At 40.6% G+C, this 12,729-nt stretch overlaps 1 protein-coding gene across 1 annotated transcript in view; it reads left to right on the forward strand.

Annotated features, from left to right (window-relative positions):
• The window catches only part of LOC134678725 (tyrosine-protein kinase Abl), a 71,763-nt gene that overhangs the window by 57,912 nt on the left and 1,122 nt on the right, over positions 1–12,729 (forward strand). Inside the window, exons 13-16 of the mRNA XM_063537392.1 lie at positions 7,239–7,378; positions 8,059–9,139; positions 9,815–9,987; positions 10,491–10,639. Of these exons, the coding sequence (XP_063393462.1) occupies positions 7,239–7,378; positions 8,059–9,139; positions 9,815–9,987; positions 10,491–10,639 (1,543 nt within the window). The remainder of the gene's footprint in view (positions 1–7,238; positions 7,379–8,058; positions 9,140–9,814; positions 9,988–10,490; positions 10,640–12,729) is intronic.

Raw genomic sequence — 12,729 nt, forward strand, 5'->3', positions numbered from 1 at the left:
GTGACTCTTACATTGGCCAATTGTAAACCTAGTAGGTAACTTACTTAAATGTAAATTGAAAAAAAAAATAGTTATACGCTAAGTTATTGTCGCTACATAAAATAAAATACAATACAATACTCTACGAGTACTAGTACATTGCATAACATAACAAAATATGCAAAAAATAAATAATTATATTGCATTTTGTAGTATTTCTGTCCACGCAAAGGACAGCCACATTTAAAGAAAACTTATCAAACAGAGATTGAAAACATAAAAAAATCTAGACTTATAAAAACATAGTAAAATAGTAATGCAGTAAGGGCGAATTATTATTTTGATTTTCATATAATTTGTTTAGGTTAAGACACCCTTGTTAGCGTCTCACGAGCGTCGGCGTCTATACTTCGTTTTTTTTAGCATTAGAAATTAGGTAAACAATCTTGATGTGTCTTTTAATTAAAAAACACGTTTTAAAAAAAAGTTACGACTAATATGTAACAATTATGAATTTAATACGATAATTGATATTCTTCTGCTTTCATAAGTAATAGTTATTGATTTTTAAAAAGCGTTTTTCAATTAAAAGACATGCTAAGATCGCATACCTTCTTTCAAGTTCTTTATAATGCTAATAAAACGAACTATTAGCTAAAAAAAACGAAATATAGTCAGCGCTATGGAAAATGGCGTCGCTGCGCAGTTGCGCCAAGGTTGTGTCGAACAGCAGCCATAGAGTTGACTAGACGCCGGCGCACGGGTGACGCTGAGTGTGGGCCACCCCACCCCTAAGTTTGAAAAGCCCCTGATTCTGTGCGGAATAAATACGAAATCCCAATTTGGGACAGTAAAGTGTACGTAAATTTCTGTTGATTTACGTATATTCCATACGATTTCGTAACTCGGAGGAAGATTTTTGGGACATATTTTCATATGTTAAGCTTATATCGTACAGAATAACTCTACTAATCCAGCAAATTTTATCAAACTAAACACAAAAAAAGACAACAAAATCGGCTAAGAATAAATATAACTAAAGAAACGGGAAGAGGACTTGTTTCCAGTACCTCTAGTATTAATCTCATGCGATAGCGTGACGTGATGTACGCGTTTGCGTTAAGTGTCATTTTGCATGGGATTTTGAGTTTCAAAAACGTCCCGCTAGGCGCGCCGTTCAAAATCCCATACAAAAATAGACATAACGCAAACACGAACGCTCGCCACGCTATCGAATTAAATTCACACTAGGGGTTAACCTTCGATCCACAATAACATGACCGCGTCTTGAATATTATCTGGTTTCCGACTTTCGCAATCGGGTGTGTTTGTATGTATTACTTGTTAAATAGTATGTTTGTTTGTTTGTTTGCCCGCCCTCAGGTGTATAGCGATAGGGTCACATTTGTAAGTATACGCGGCATCGCGTAGCATATATATATATCTATATGTAACTATATACGAAGCCCTTATAATTAGAACAATGTTACAGTGCCTTTTAAGTGGTGTGCGGATTGAAACGTATTCATTATGCCGTACACGGCGGGGTGAAGTTGACAACTCGAGACACAAAATTGAAGAAAATTGAACCTTATAGTAATTTTATTTTAAGTTCAAATTTCTTTACTTTTATATCTCGATTTATCAACTTTTTCCCGCCGTTTACCTTGTATACTCGTTTGTTGCAAAAGTGAGCCTAAATTAGATGTCTTGTGATGCAGAATTTCTGGCATTCATTCCATAATATCATATTTTTACTACTTACATAAGAGTCGTTACTATACTACTTGCAAAAGGGATATTTTAAAAGACTCTTAAGTCTTTTAAAATATCCCTATCTTTGTCAAACACATTATTCATTCGTACATGGTTTGTCGCCATCACATATATCGAAGCGGCCGAGTTGCTCAAAAATATCTAAACACGCATTCTAGTACCTTGAAAATAGAGGCTTGTTCAGATATTTGTGAGCACCTTGGCCGTCCCGATATATCTGGTCATTTATTTTAAAGTTGTACAACTACTCGGACACTTTTCTTTCACATTTGGGAAATTTTATGTTAATTCTACTCAAAATTATGAGCCCTTTTTAGATCCTAATAGGAGAGAAAAAGTGTCTCAAGATTTTTATTTCCATTCCGATACCATTTCATTGACTCCATACAACGGTAACGGAATGGAATGAACGAAAAATTTATGGAAATTTTGCAACGTTTTTTTCTCCTATTAAGATCGAAGAAGCTCGTGATTCTGAGTAAAAATATCGGAAATTCTCAAACTTGAAAAAAAAAGTAATATACTGTCACCACATGGGATTGTTGTGCCATTTAGGGTTCTTGCTTAATTGGAAATTCTATAGCGTAAGTATTGAACAACCAATTTAGCTCGAACCCTAAATGGCACAACAATCGCGGAGCTGGGTGGTACAATTTTCAGAAAAGTGATTAGTTTAAATAATGACTTTTATTTGGAGCTAAATATTCTTCTAAGGAGAGGAATGAAATATACTCGGTCTAGCAAACCTTGTCAGTAGAAAACGGCGGTTTTGAAAGATCGCTGTTTAGCAACACTGTTTTCTAATAATTCCAAAATCGCGTGTTATCTGTGGAATGTGGAGAATCAAATGGCAGCCATCTTGTTTGTTTACATTCCAAATAATTACTATTTCAAGAGAAATTTGTGTTGTCACCATTAAATACCAATATACCTATTAAATAAGACTGTGTTAACTTAAGCAAAGCCAAGGTGCCAACAATGTACAATCATGCTCGTTCATCGTAAATATTTATAAAATTTAAGGTTATGATAATTACATGTTTTGGTTCGATGTACAGTCATCAGCAATAGTATCTTACACAACTAGGACCGCAAAAATATATGACGCGCTCTTATTGCGCTCCAAATAAGAACGTGTCACATATTTTTGCGGCCCTTGTTGTGTAAGATACTATTGCTGATGACTGTACATGGCTGCTTTTCTTAGCGCAATACTGCTCTTTGAGTGTTGCCCTACTTTACTTTGCTGTACATTGCTACTGACATACTTTGCTTGACAGACTATATATATCTACTACCTACGCCCAAGCTATTGCCATATACGTACCTATATGGCAATACTCATATTACTCGTATACTATATACTGTTATGACATGAGCACTCAGAAGGTTTTATGCAGTAGAATACCGCATAAGATTCTGTTACCAACATATCGATAAAGTAAAACAGCTATCATTTTAGATTACATTAAATTAGTATAGTTCGTTATTTTTAGCATTAGAAAAATACTACGCGATCTTGACCTGTCTCTTAGTTGAAAAACGCTTTTTAAAAATCAGTAATTATTACTTATGAAAGCAAAAGAATATAAATTTGTAATCGCATATGATTCATAACATAATTGTTACATATTTGCCTTGATTTATTATTCTAAAGTATTTTTCAAGATTGTTTACCTTTTTTCTAATGCTCAAAAAACTAACTAAGTATAGTGTATTATCTTTTGCGACAAACGAGTATGAGTTTTTTTTTTAACCTCTAGCCGCCCATACGTCAAACCTTGCCAAGCAAAATGAAATTTTATTTTGTCAACACAAAGTTCAAAGTAGAATGGAACAGGAGACCTTTTTATAGGTCTCTGGGCAACTAGAGGTTAATTTAGACTAAAGTAGTGTGCCATGTCTCAGAAAGCTAAATTAACGAAAGCTAAATATACATGCTTTTATTTGTTGCTCCGCTTGTGCCGAAGTTACTATAGTATCCGCGAAACCAACTGGCGACTGAGGTTATAATGCCATCTCTTTCACTCTTGCTTAGTCTTGACAAGGGTAAAGGAGATAGCATTATGGCCTCAGACGCCAAGTGGTGTTGCGGTGAGTATAATATAATTGTTTTCTTGTATGATTAGTATTGTAAAATAATGTTTAGGTAAATGGTAATAGAAAGCATAATTTTATAACCAGTAGTTTTCTGATACAGTGCCTTGTGGATGCTGCCTGTTTATGCATTTATCTTGTATTTTTTTATACTTAACCCTTTTTATGCGTAAATTTTGGAAAGCGCCTGTCTAGCGTCGGTTTACACTAGCGTCGGTCTAGTAGCGATGTGACGAATCCACTTTTTTTCGATTCGAATCATTCGAATCGATTCGGCCACTGATCCGAGTTGAAATTCGAACTGACTCGACTCGACGGTTTGCGTGGTTCGCGACAAGGTCACGGGCCGCGGAGCCGCAAACGAGTCAAGCGGCAGTTGTTGTAAACAGAACCTTCAGGACACCGAGTTAAGGTTTATTTTTCAATGGCCATACTACCAGTGAACTCGACTCGGGATGGCGAATCAAGCGGCAGTTGTTGTAAAAAGAACCTTCGGGCTACGGAATTAAGGTTTATTTTTGAATGGTCATAGTACCAGTCAACTCGGATTGAAACGGCGAATCAAGCGGCAGTTGTTGTAAAAAGAACCTTCGGGCTATCGAATTAAGGTTTATTTTTGAATGGCCTTAGCGTAGCGTTGACTCGGCTCGGAGTTGGTGAATTGGCGATTCATTCGCCGAGTCAGCGGATCGGATACCAAGTTACCAGTCAGTTTAGTGGCCGAGTTGATTCGGATTGCCAATAGTCTTGATTCGAATCAACTCATCTGTAGGTTGATTCGGATTATTCGAATCAGATAACTCGACTCGCCCATCGCTACGGTCTAGTCAGCGCTATGGTAAATAGCGTCGCTGTGGAGTTGCGCCAGCGTTGCGTCCAGCAGCAGCCATAGAGTTGTCTAGACGCCGACGCTCGGGTGACGCTAGTGTGGCGCCCTAATGACTATCCCCAAAGAGAATAAAGTCTATAGAGACGGATTGTCAAAGTAAATTATGTAGCCACAGTAAATTTACTGCCATCTTTCGATAGAACATAAAACTGTTAGAACGCCATTTGACTTTGATCCTTATTCCTTCACTGATATGTGTTAACTTATTTAATATTCACGCCATCTACTAGACTATAGGCCAAAGGTATGGTTCCATGTTTTCAAGCGATGGCGCCACTACCTTCAGCCTATGCTCGAGTAGATGGCGTGAATATTAATATTTAAAAAGTTAACACGTCATATCAGTTAAAGAATAAGGATCAAAGTCAAATGGCATTCAAAGAGTTTAATCTTCTGTCGAAAGATGGCAGTAAATGAACTGTAGTTACATAATTGAAGGGATGTTTACAAAAACAACATAACTGACTACACTGGTTGACACCTGAAACGGTTAACAATGTTCATAAAAAAGTGTCAACCGCTCTAAGCAGTTATGTTGTTTTTGTAAACATCCCTTCAATTTACCAATTGACTGTAACTCTCTACATACTTCAAATCCTCTTTACTTTCCCTGAACTTTTGGGCATTACTTTCTAACATGGCTTTCAAAATAATGCATTTTCTATTGAGCTTCACTTTACATATGTGATCCTTGTTTTTATATTCCAGTTAAAAAAAATCGAAGTTTGATTGTCCAACCGTCCTGTCGTCGTGGTCGTGGTACAGTCGCGATCAGATATATCAGAGCGGCCGAGGTGCTCAAAAATATCTGAACACACAAGCTAACGCCTTGACAATAGAAGCCAGTTCAGATAGTTGTGAGCACCTTGGCCGCTTCGAAATATCTGTTGGCGACTGTGCATACAAATGGGGTTGGCAACTGTCAAAGGTTTGCATAGATGGCGCCAGCATGTTTCCCCTGTCTCGCGTTTTGTTCTATGAGATTTTGCTTAAAAGGGTAGCATACTGGCAATAAAAAAAAAGAATTTCACGAAATTCTAGGAATTGACAGGTAGACCTATGCTGGCGCCGTCTGTAATGGCTCCTCTACACGATGGGCCAGCGCCGGCCACTCCAAGGGACGCAGCCATGCGGTAGAATGAGATAGCAATATCACTTGCTCCCTCTAACGCATAAATGCGTCCCTTGGAGTGGCCGGCGTTGGCCCATCGTGTAGAGAAGCCCTTCGACCGGCCAACCCTATTGGTACAAAATCAGGATTAGCGGGTAGTAAATTGGTAAATTGAAATGTTGTTTTATGTCGGTAATATAAAAACAGAGCTTAAATGAATATACTTAACTAGTGATACTAAAATGCTTATTAATTTCGCAGTTTGGCCCATTATTCGATTTTAGTTTTTAATCGTGTGATGTGTTTTTACGTAGCTTAAGTGAATTACTTGTTTTAGGTAAACATATTCCTAAATAGTGTTGTGAAAACAACTGGTAACGTGTGTAAATATGTATTGGATGTTGTAAATCTTTCAAAGTCCTTTACTTACATATAACAAAAATAAATTAACTGATCTAGGACTATGGAGGAGTTACAATCATAAACGTTTTAGGACCTTTTAAAACTAATATTAACTAACTACTGTTAAATAATTCCCCAACAAATGTATACACATATTTTGTTTCTTCGTTTTGGATTTCACGGGCCTATAAGGGCCACCCCACGTTTAGCGTCTTTCGAGCGTCGGCGTCTGGTCAGCGCTATGGAAAATGACGTCGCTGCGCAGTTGCGTCGACGTGCGTTGAGCAGCGGCTATAGAGTTGTAGACGCCGACGCTCGAAAGACGTTAAATGTGGGGTGGCCCTAAATCCCGGTCTTTTAAGGCCGAGCCACACCGGCTTGCGTGTGCGTGACGTGCACGTGCGCGTGCGCTAAAATGTTGGAGCTGCACACGCACACGTCACGCAAGCGGTGTGCCGTCTTTCATAAGGACCTGTATACTACAACACCGCACGCATACGTGTACGTCACGCACACGCAGCCAGTGTGCACAGGCCTTTAATAGGCTTGCGTGGGGATACAGATCCAACATGTAGATTGAAGAGCTTTAATGTCATGTATTATTATTATGTCGTAAAATACCTATATCGATTTAGTAAAGACGTTTAAAATTTTTAGACTTTCCTTTGGCTCGTGCGATAGTCTATGGCATTCTTTATCTAGGTAGCCAGCCAGTAACTACGTGAACAAAATATAAAAAAAAACAACCGAATACAGAACCTCCTCCTTCTATGAAATTGAAGTCGGTTAAAAATGTGCATTTTACTTACGTAGTTACATCGCTGCTTAAATGTGAAATAAATTGAACAGTATATACTTTTTTTAAATCCAAATTTAACTTAGTATATAGATTCCACTTCCCTAAAACTAATTGGTGTGAACTTTTCTAAAGAAATCCGTAGAAGGACTTGTAGGACATAATTTGAGTAAAGGTATTGTGTTCAGGGGGGGCGCGGGCTCGGGAGGCGTCCTCCGAGGGGTCGCTCGCGGAGGCGACCCCCGACACGGACGAGAGCGGGGGCGCGGCGGCGGGGGGCGAGCACAGGCATCGCGCCAAGCGCCGGCATAACCAGCCGGAGCAGAAGGTGAGTATGCTGTGTGTAATGGCTCCTCTATACGATGGACCAGCGCCGGCCACTCCAAGGGACGCAGCCATGCGGTAGATGGAGCAAGTGATATTGCTATCTCATTCTACCGCATGGCTGCGTCCCTTGGAGTGGGCAGTGTTGGCCCATCGTGTAGAGGAGCCATAAAATATGGGGTTCTTTTCTTGGTTAAAAACATGGTCGAGAGCGATGAGGGTTAGCATTGCTCAATAAGTTTATGCCGAAGATAAATGGGATTTACATAGGACTTTGGGCTTTTGTATCCATTATACAAGTTATATAGGTATTGTTAAATAAGTGGTTCTACTACTCGCTTTCCAATATTGAAGCGATTTTCGTATTTTGCTGCTATGATTTTATACATACATATACTCCTAAGTCCCGATGTCATTTTAAAAAGACAACATTAAACCGAATTTGGAACTAAGTATAATAGAATAAAAGAAAGTTCAAATTTATAAACTGCATAAATGGGGTTCTGAATGTTCCGGGAATTAGAAGGCTACATTTAGGGATACCACTCACTACAAGTTTGTTGTGAAAGTCTCATCAGTACTACCCATAGTTTGGGATCTGTCTATATAACAAATATTCTTTTGTTTACTTGAATTTTATATATCACCTCGCACAAATATTAATAAAATGCATTAACCTTCCAGCAAGGCGTCCAAGTAGCGGCCCTAGAGGTTCAGAACGTGAAGCGGGCTATCAACCGCTACGGGACGCTGCCCAAGGGCGCTCGTATCGGCGCCTACCTCGAGTCCCTACGGCAGTCAGGAGGCGCCGCGTCCGTCACCCGAGAACCCGAGGAGGCCCGATCCTTGTCCCCTCGCACCCGAGCCCAGCCACACATGATCCGCTCCAACTCCTCGGGAGGAGTCACCGCCCCTGCTCCAGCGTCCCCACGCTCAAACAGAGCCCCTTTACGTTCCTTCAACAGCCCCGCCAAACCCCGCCCCCGTCTAGCAGAACTAGAGTTCCCCCCACCCCCACCAGATCTCCCCCCACCTCCAGAAGAAACACAACTCCCCCCACCCCCGCCCCCCGACGCTGAAGACGACCAAGATGAAGAAAAAAGTCACAAGCAAACCATGAAGGAAATGCTTGAGCTCAAACTAGTAGCTGAAATCAAAGAGAGAGCCGATAAAAAGAAACACAAACTCAAAGACTCACCGCCTCCTAACGATTTAGTCATGCAGACTTCCTTCGGAGATCCAGTGACTAGACTAGTCTCAGAGCTTTCTGAAAGCTTAAACATGGAAGCGTTAAAGAAATCTGATAAAAAAGAGCAACCCAAAGATAAAGAGACGGTATCCCCTATAGATCTCAAAGCGGGCTTAAGGAAAACCTCATACAACAACATTCAGAAGACTGATGAGAAGCCGACGGACTTCAAATCGCAACTCAAAAAGGTTGACAAGAAAGTCACCGCTAAAGAGGAGGAATCGCGATCGATTATAGACTTTAAATCGCGCTTACGGAAAGTCGATAGTTCAACGCCGGCTACGAACGGAACGAAAAATTCTCCCGACCAGGATTCTAAAAAGAGCGATGAACGCAAGTCAGACTCTGGGTCTTTGGAGACAGAAGAAGAGGATAAAAGAAGGAGCACAGGGAGCATTAGTAGCTTGAAGAAATTGTGGGAGAATAAGGAGTCGGATGAGAGATTGAGTCCAAAGTTGAAGCTGAGAGGAGATGACAGTGAGGAGACTTCGCCCGAAGAGCGCACCAGCCATATAGGTAAGATAGTGCTTCTTTTCATTATGCTTCTGACCCGAGTAGATAATGAAGACAATTAAATAAAACCCCTAAGTAAAGTGACGATGTGCTTGCGACCATTTTCCAGGCCGCACCAATCTACCAAGTTTTCCCAAAAAATCCAAATATGTTCCAATTATCCAGCATTGATGATTCATTTGAAGACAAGTCACAGTTCCTGAAAGTCAAATCTAATGTGAACCTTAAATCGGATAAGTAAAATATAATTATATTGGCGATAAATCGTACTATGCAAGTGTTAAAAGTTGAAAGAAACTTCAATGTGTTTTATTTTGTCTTACCTGAGATACCTGTTCTATAATACTCAGTTCTTACTGAGACCTGTTATTTGGCTCTAACTAAAATTTTAATGAATTTGCACGTTTTTATGGAGATTAATCTCGGTCTGTACTTTCTTGACAATACTGTTTTTACTTTGCTTTTGCGTAATACCAGGCGTGGCGCACTCCGCGATTTCGTCGCTTTGCTACAGGTAGCTAAAAGTACATCCTTTCCATCCCGATTTTGGGGTTTGCCATAAGCCGCGCGTGCCGCTGTCGCCACCTAGCGGCCTAGACGCGCTTTGTTAGAGAGTGAGTGAGTTCTGTACCTAGTACTATAATTTATTCTGCGTTAATACACTATGAATGTATCCAGGCAGGAGCGGTAGCGTGTGCAAAAGGGACGAGAAGCCAGCGGTCCCCAGCAAGCCGGCGGTAAAGTGCCGCCCCCTGAAGGGGGGGATATACGCCACCCCCATCAGCAGCGAGGAGGCCGAAGAGGACGCGCTCGCCAGGCTTCGCTCCTCCTTGGAGAGCTGCACTAATGATGTGAGTACCAGATGCTGCCTACCGCACACACCGAATGTATTACATAAAGTAGTCATTCTGTAGATTGTAGTACAGTTGCCATCATATATATCGGAGCGGCCAAGGTGCTCACAAATATCTGAGCACGCCTCTATTGTCAGGACGTTAGAGTGCTTGTTCAGATATTGTGAACACCATGGCCGCTCCGATATATCTGATGGCGACTGTACATGAAGTAATTATTATGTATTTCATGTAGTACCATTAGAATGTACTAACATTCGGCAGTTACCTACTGTCATGTACGCGTCGGTTTCAGTTTAATGCTCCCAATGCTTGTTAGCAGCCTCTTAACTCCCAAAAGATCAAAAAATTACGTGAAGTTTTTTTAAATACCACCAACCATTATTAAAAGTAACTCGCGCGGCCGTAAACCATGGCAACACACAAACTTTTTCATGTCCCCAGGTTTGGCTTAAAGGTCTCGTAACCAGGCCATAAAATAAAAAAAAAAATGTCCCCAGGTCCGCCGCGGCTGCACGGGCGGCGGGCGTGGCTCCCTCTGGCGCCTGACGACGTCGGAGCGGCTCGCGAGCCTCGGGGCGGCCTGCACCGCGGCCGCGGTCGCCGCCCCGCCGCAGCTGCGGGTGCAGCTGCGCGCCGCCGCCGCCAGGTGAGACACCAATACACTAGACGGAGACGGCAACAGCGGCTCCCTGACCAAGTGCCTCGGGGTGCCGGCAGGTCAGACATTTTTAAAAAATGGCATGGCATTTTTTAAAAAAGATTTTCTCTTTTTGGACGTGTACGACTTAGGTCTTGTATCGCACGCGTGACCCATGTATCACTGAAACGTGAAAATCCGATGTATCACTAATATATTTTTCTCAAAAATGGACGGCAAAGTCGACTTTGCCGTCTAAAAAATAGGTCGCGAAGCGCGTAGTTTATGGTCAGTCAAAAATTAAAAAAGTTAAAAACATTGCAGTCTCGATTTTGGGACTGCAATGTTGCATACAAATTCCATTATTTGTCGAGTTCCAAACTTTTTAAAAGTTGAAATGGCCATATCAAATGAAGGCACAGGCCCATTAAACAGCCAAACAGATGATTAGTACCGCGACTATTTAGCTGTCTCAAATAGGTTGGCGTATTTTCGGCAGAAAAATACACTTCTATTCTTTTATTAAAAAAACAAATAGGCGGCAAGGGCTTTTTTCTGTGAAAATATATGCGTAAGAACGTTGCTTTTGTAAAATATTTCTATGATATTTATGTTTCTTGCGCCATTTTTGAGAAAAGCACTATATATGACTCGGCTGGAAGGCTACTTGCTGGCTTCGGATTCAATTAAACGGACTCCCAAGGTCGTCCGTTTAAAACGAATCCTCAGCCTGCAAGTAGCTACTTCCGAGCCTCGACAATAATGTACTATATTTTATGTGTTCGTACAATAATGGTACAGAAAGAAGTGGCGGGGCCCGTGAGAACATACATGGACTCTAACCCCGGGGCGCGTCCCGCGCGTCGATTCTATTTCGCTGCGTAGTCACTACGCAACGAACTCGTAATAGTACATTATTGTCGAGGCTCGGAAGTAGCTACTTGCAGGCTGAGGATTCGTTTTAAACGGACGACCTTGGGAGTCCGTTTAATTGAATCCGAAGCCAGCAAGTAGCCTTCCAGCCGAGTCATATATAGTGCTTTTCTCAAAAATGGTGCAAGAAATATTAATATCATAGAAATATTTTACAAAAGCAACATTCTTACGTATATATTTTCACAGAACAAAGCCCTTGCCGCCTTTTTATTTTTTTTAAATAAAAAAATAGAAGTGTATTTTTCTGCCGAAAATACGCCAACCTATTTGAGACAGCTAAATAGTCGCGGTACTAATCATCTGTTTGGCTGTTTAATGGGCCTGTGCCTTCATTTGATATGGCCATTTCAACTTTTAAAAAGTTTGGAACTCGACAAATAATGGAATTTATATGCAACATTGCAGTCCTAAAATCGAGACTGCAATGTTTTTAACTTTTTAGTTTTTGACTGACCATAAACTCCGCGCTTCGCGACCTATTTTTTAGATGGCAAAGTCGACTTTGCCGTCCATTTTTGAGAAAAATGAATATATTAGTGATACATCGGATTTTCAATGGGTCACCACCTCTCCTAGACCTTGAGCTTGCGATACAAGACCTAAGTCGCACAGACGTTCGAATAAAACTATACACCGATTATTTTGCTATTAAACAGGTACATAAGACCGTATCCTTTAGTTTACTTAAAATGTGAAGGCTCTTCCATACTAAATACCAAGAAATTCAGTAAAAAATATTAAAGTTTTACCTTAATGTAAAATTGAAAGAAACAAAGCAAATACGTTTCTGTTCTTATTGAAAATTAATAAGTACTATGAGAAGGACTTTAGGTTATCGAAGGATACGAATTATTATTTTGTATTTAGCAATTATGTACTACATGTATAGACTGGAAAGCAAGGCCCTATCGATGAACGAACTTAAGTACCACAAGTAGCATTGGCCATAGGAGACTACGCATTTTCTTACGTTGTAGTATTTTCTACGCTTTCAGACTTCTACGCTTTTGTAGCTTTATTTGACGTTCATAAAAGCATTGTAATATGCCTACTCGAATATATATATTATAAGCCTATACGGTGTCCCACTGCTGGGCAAAGGCCTCCCCCCTTGATTTCCATTCGTCTCGATTTTTAGCATTCTCCGGCCAGTCGTTAAGATA

Source organism: Cydia fagiglandana, chromosome Z (genome assembly GCF_963556715.1).
Source record: "Cydia fagiglandana chromosome Z, ilCydFagi1.1, whole genome shotgun sequence".
Classification (NCBI taxonomy): Eukaryota; Metazoa; Arthropoda; class Insecta; order Lepidoptera; family Tortricidae; genus Cydia; species Cydia fagiglandana.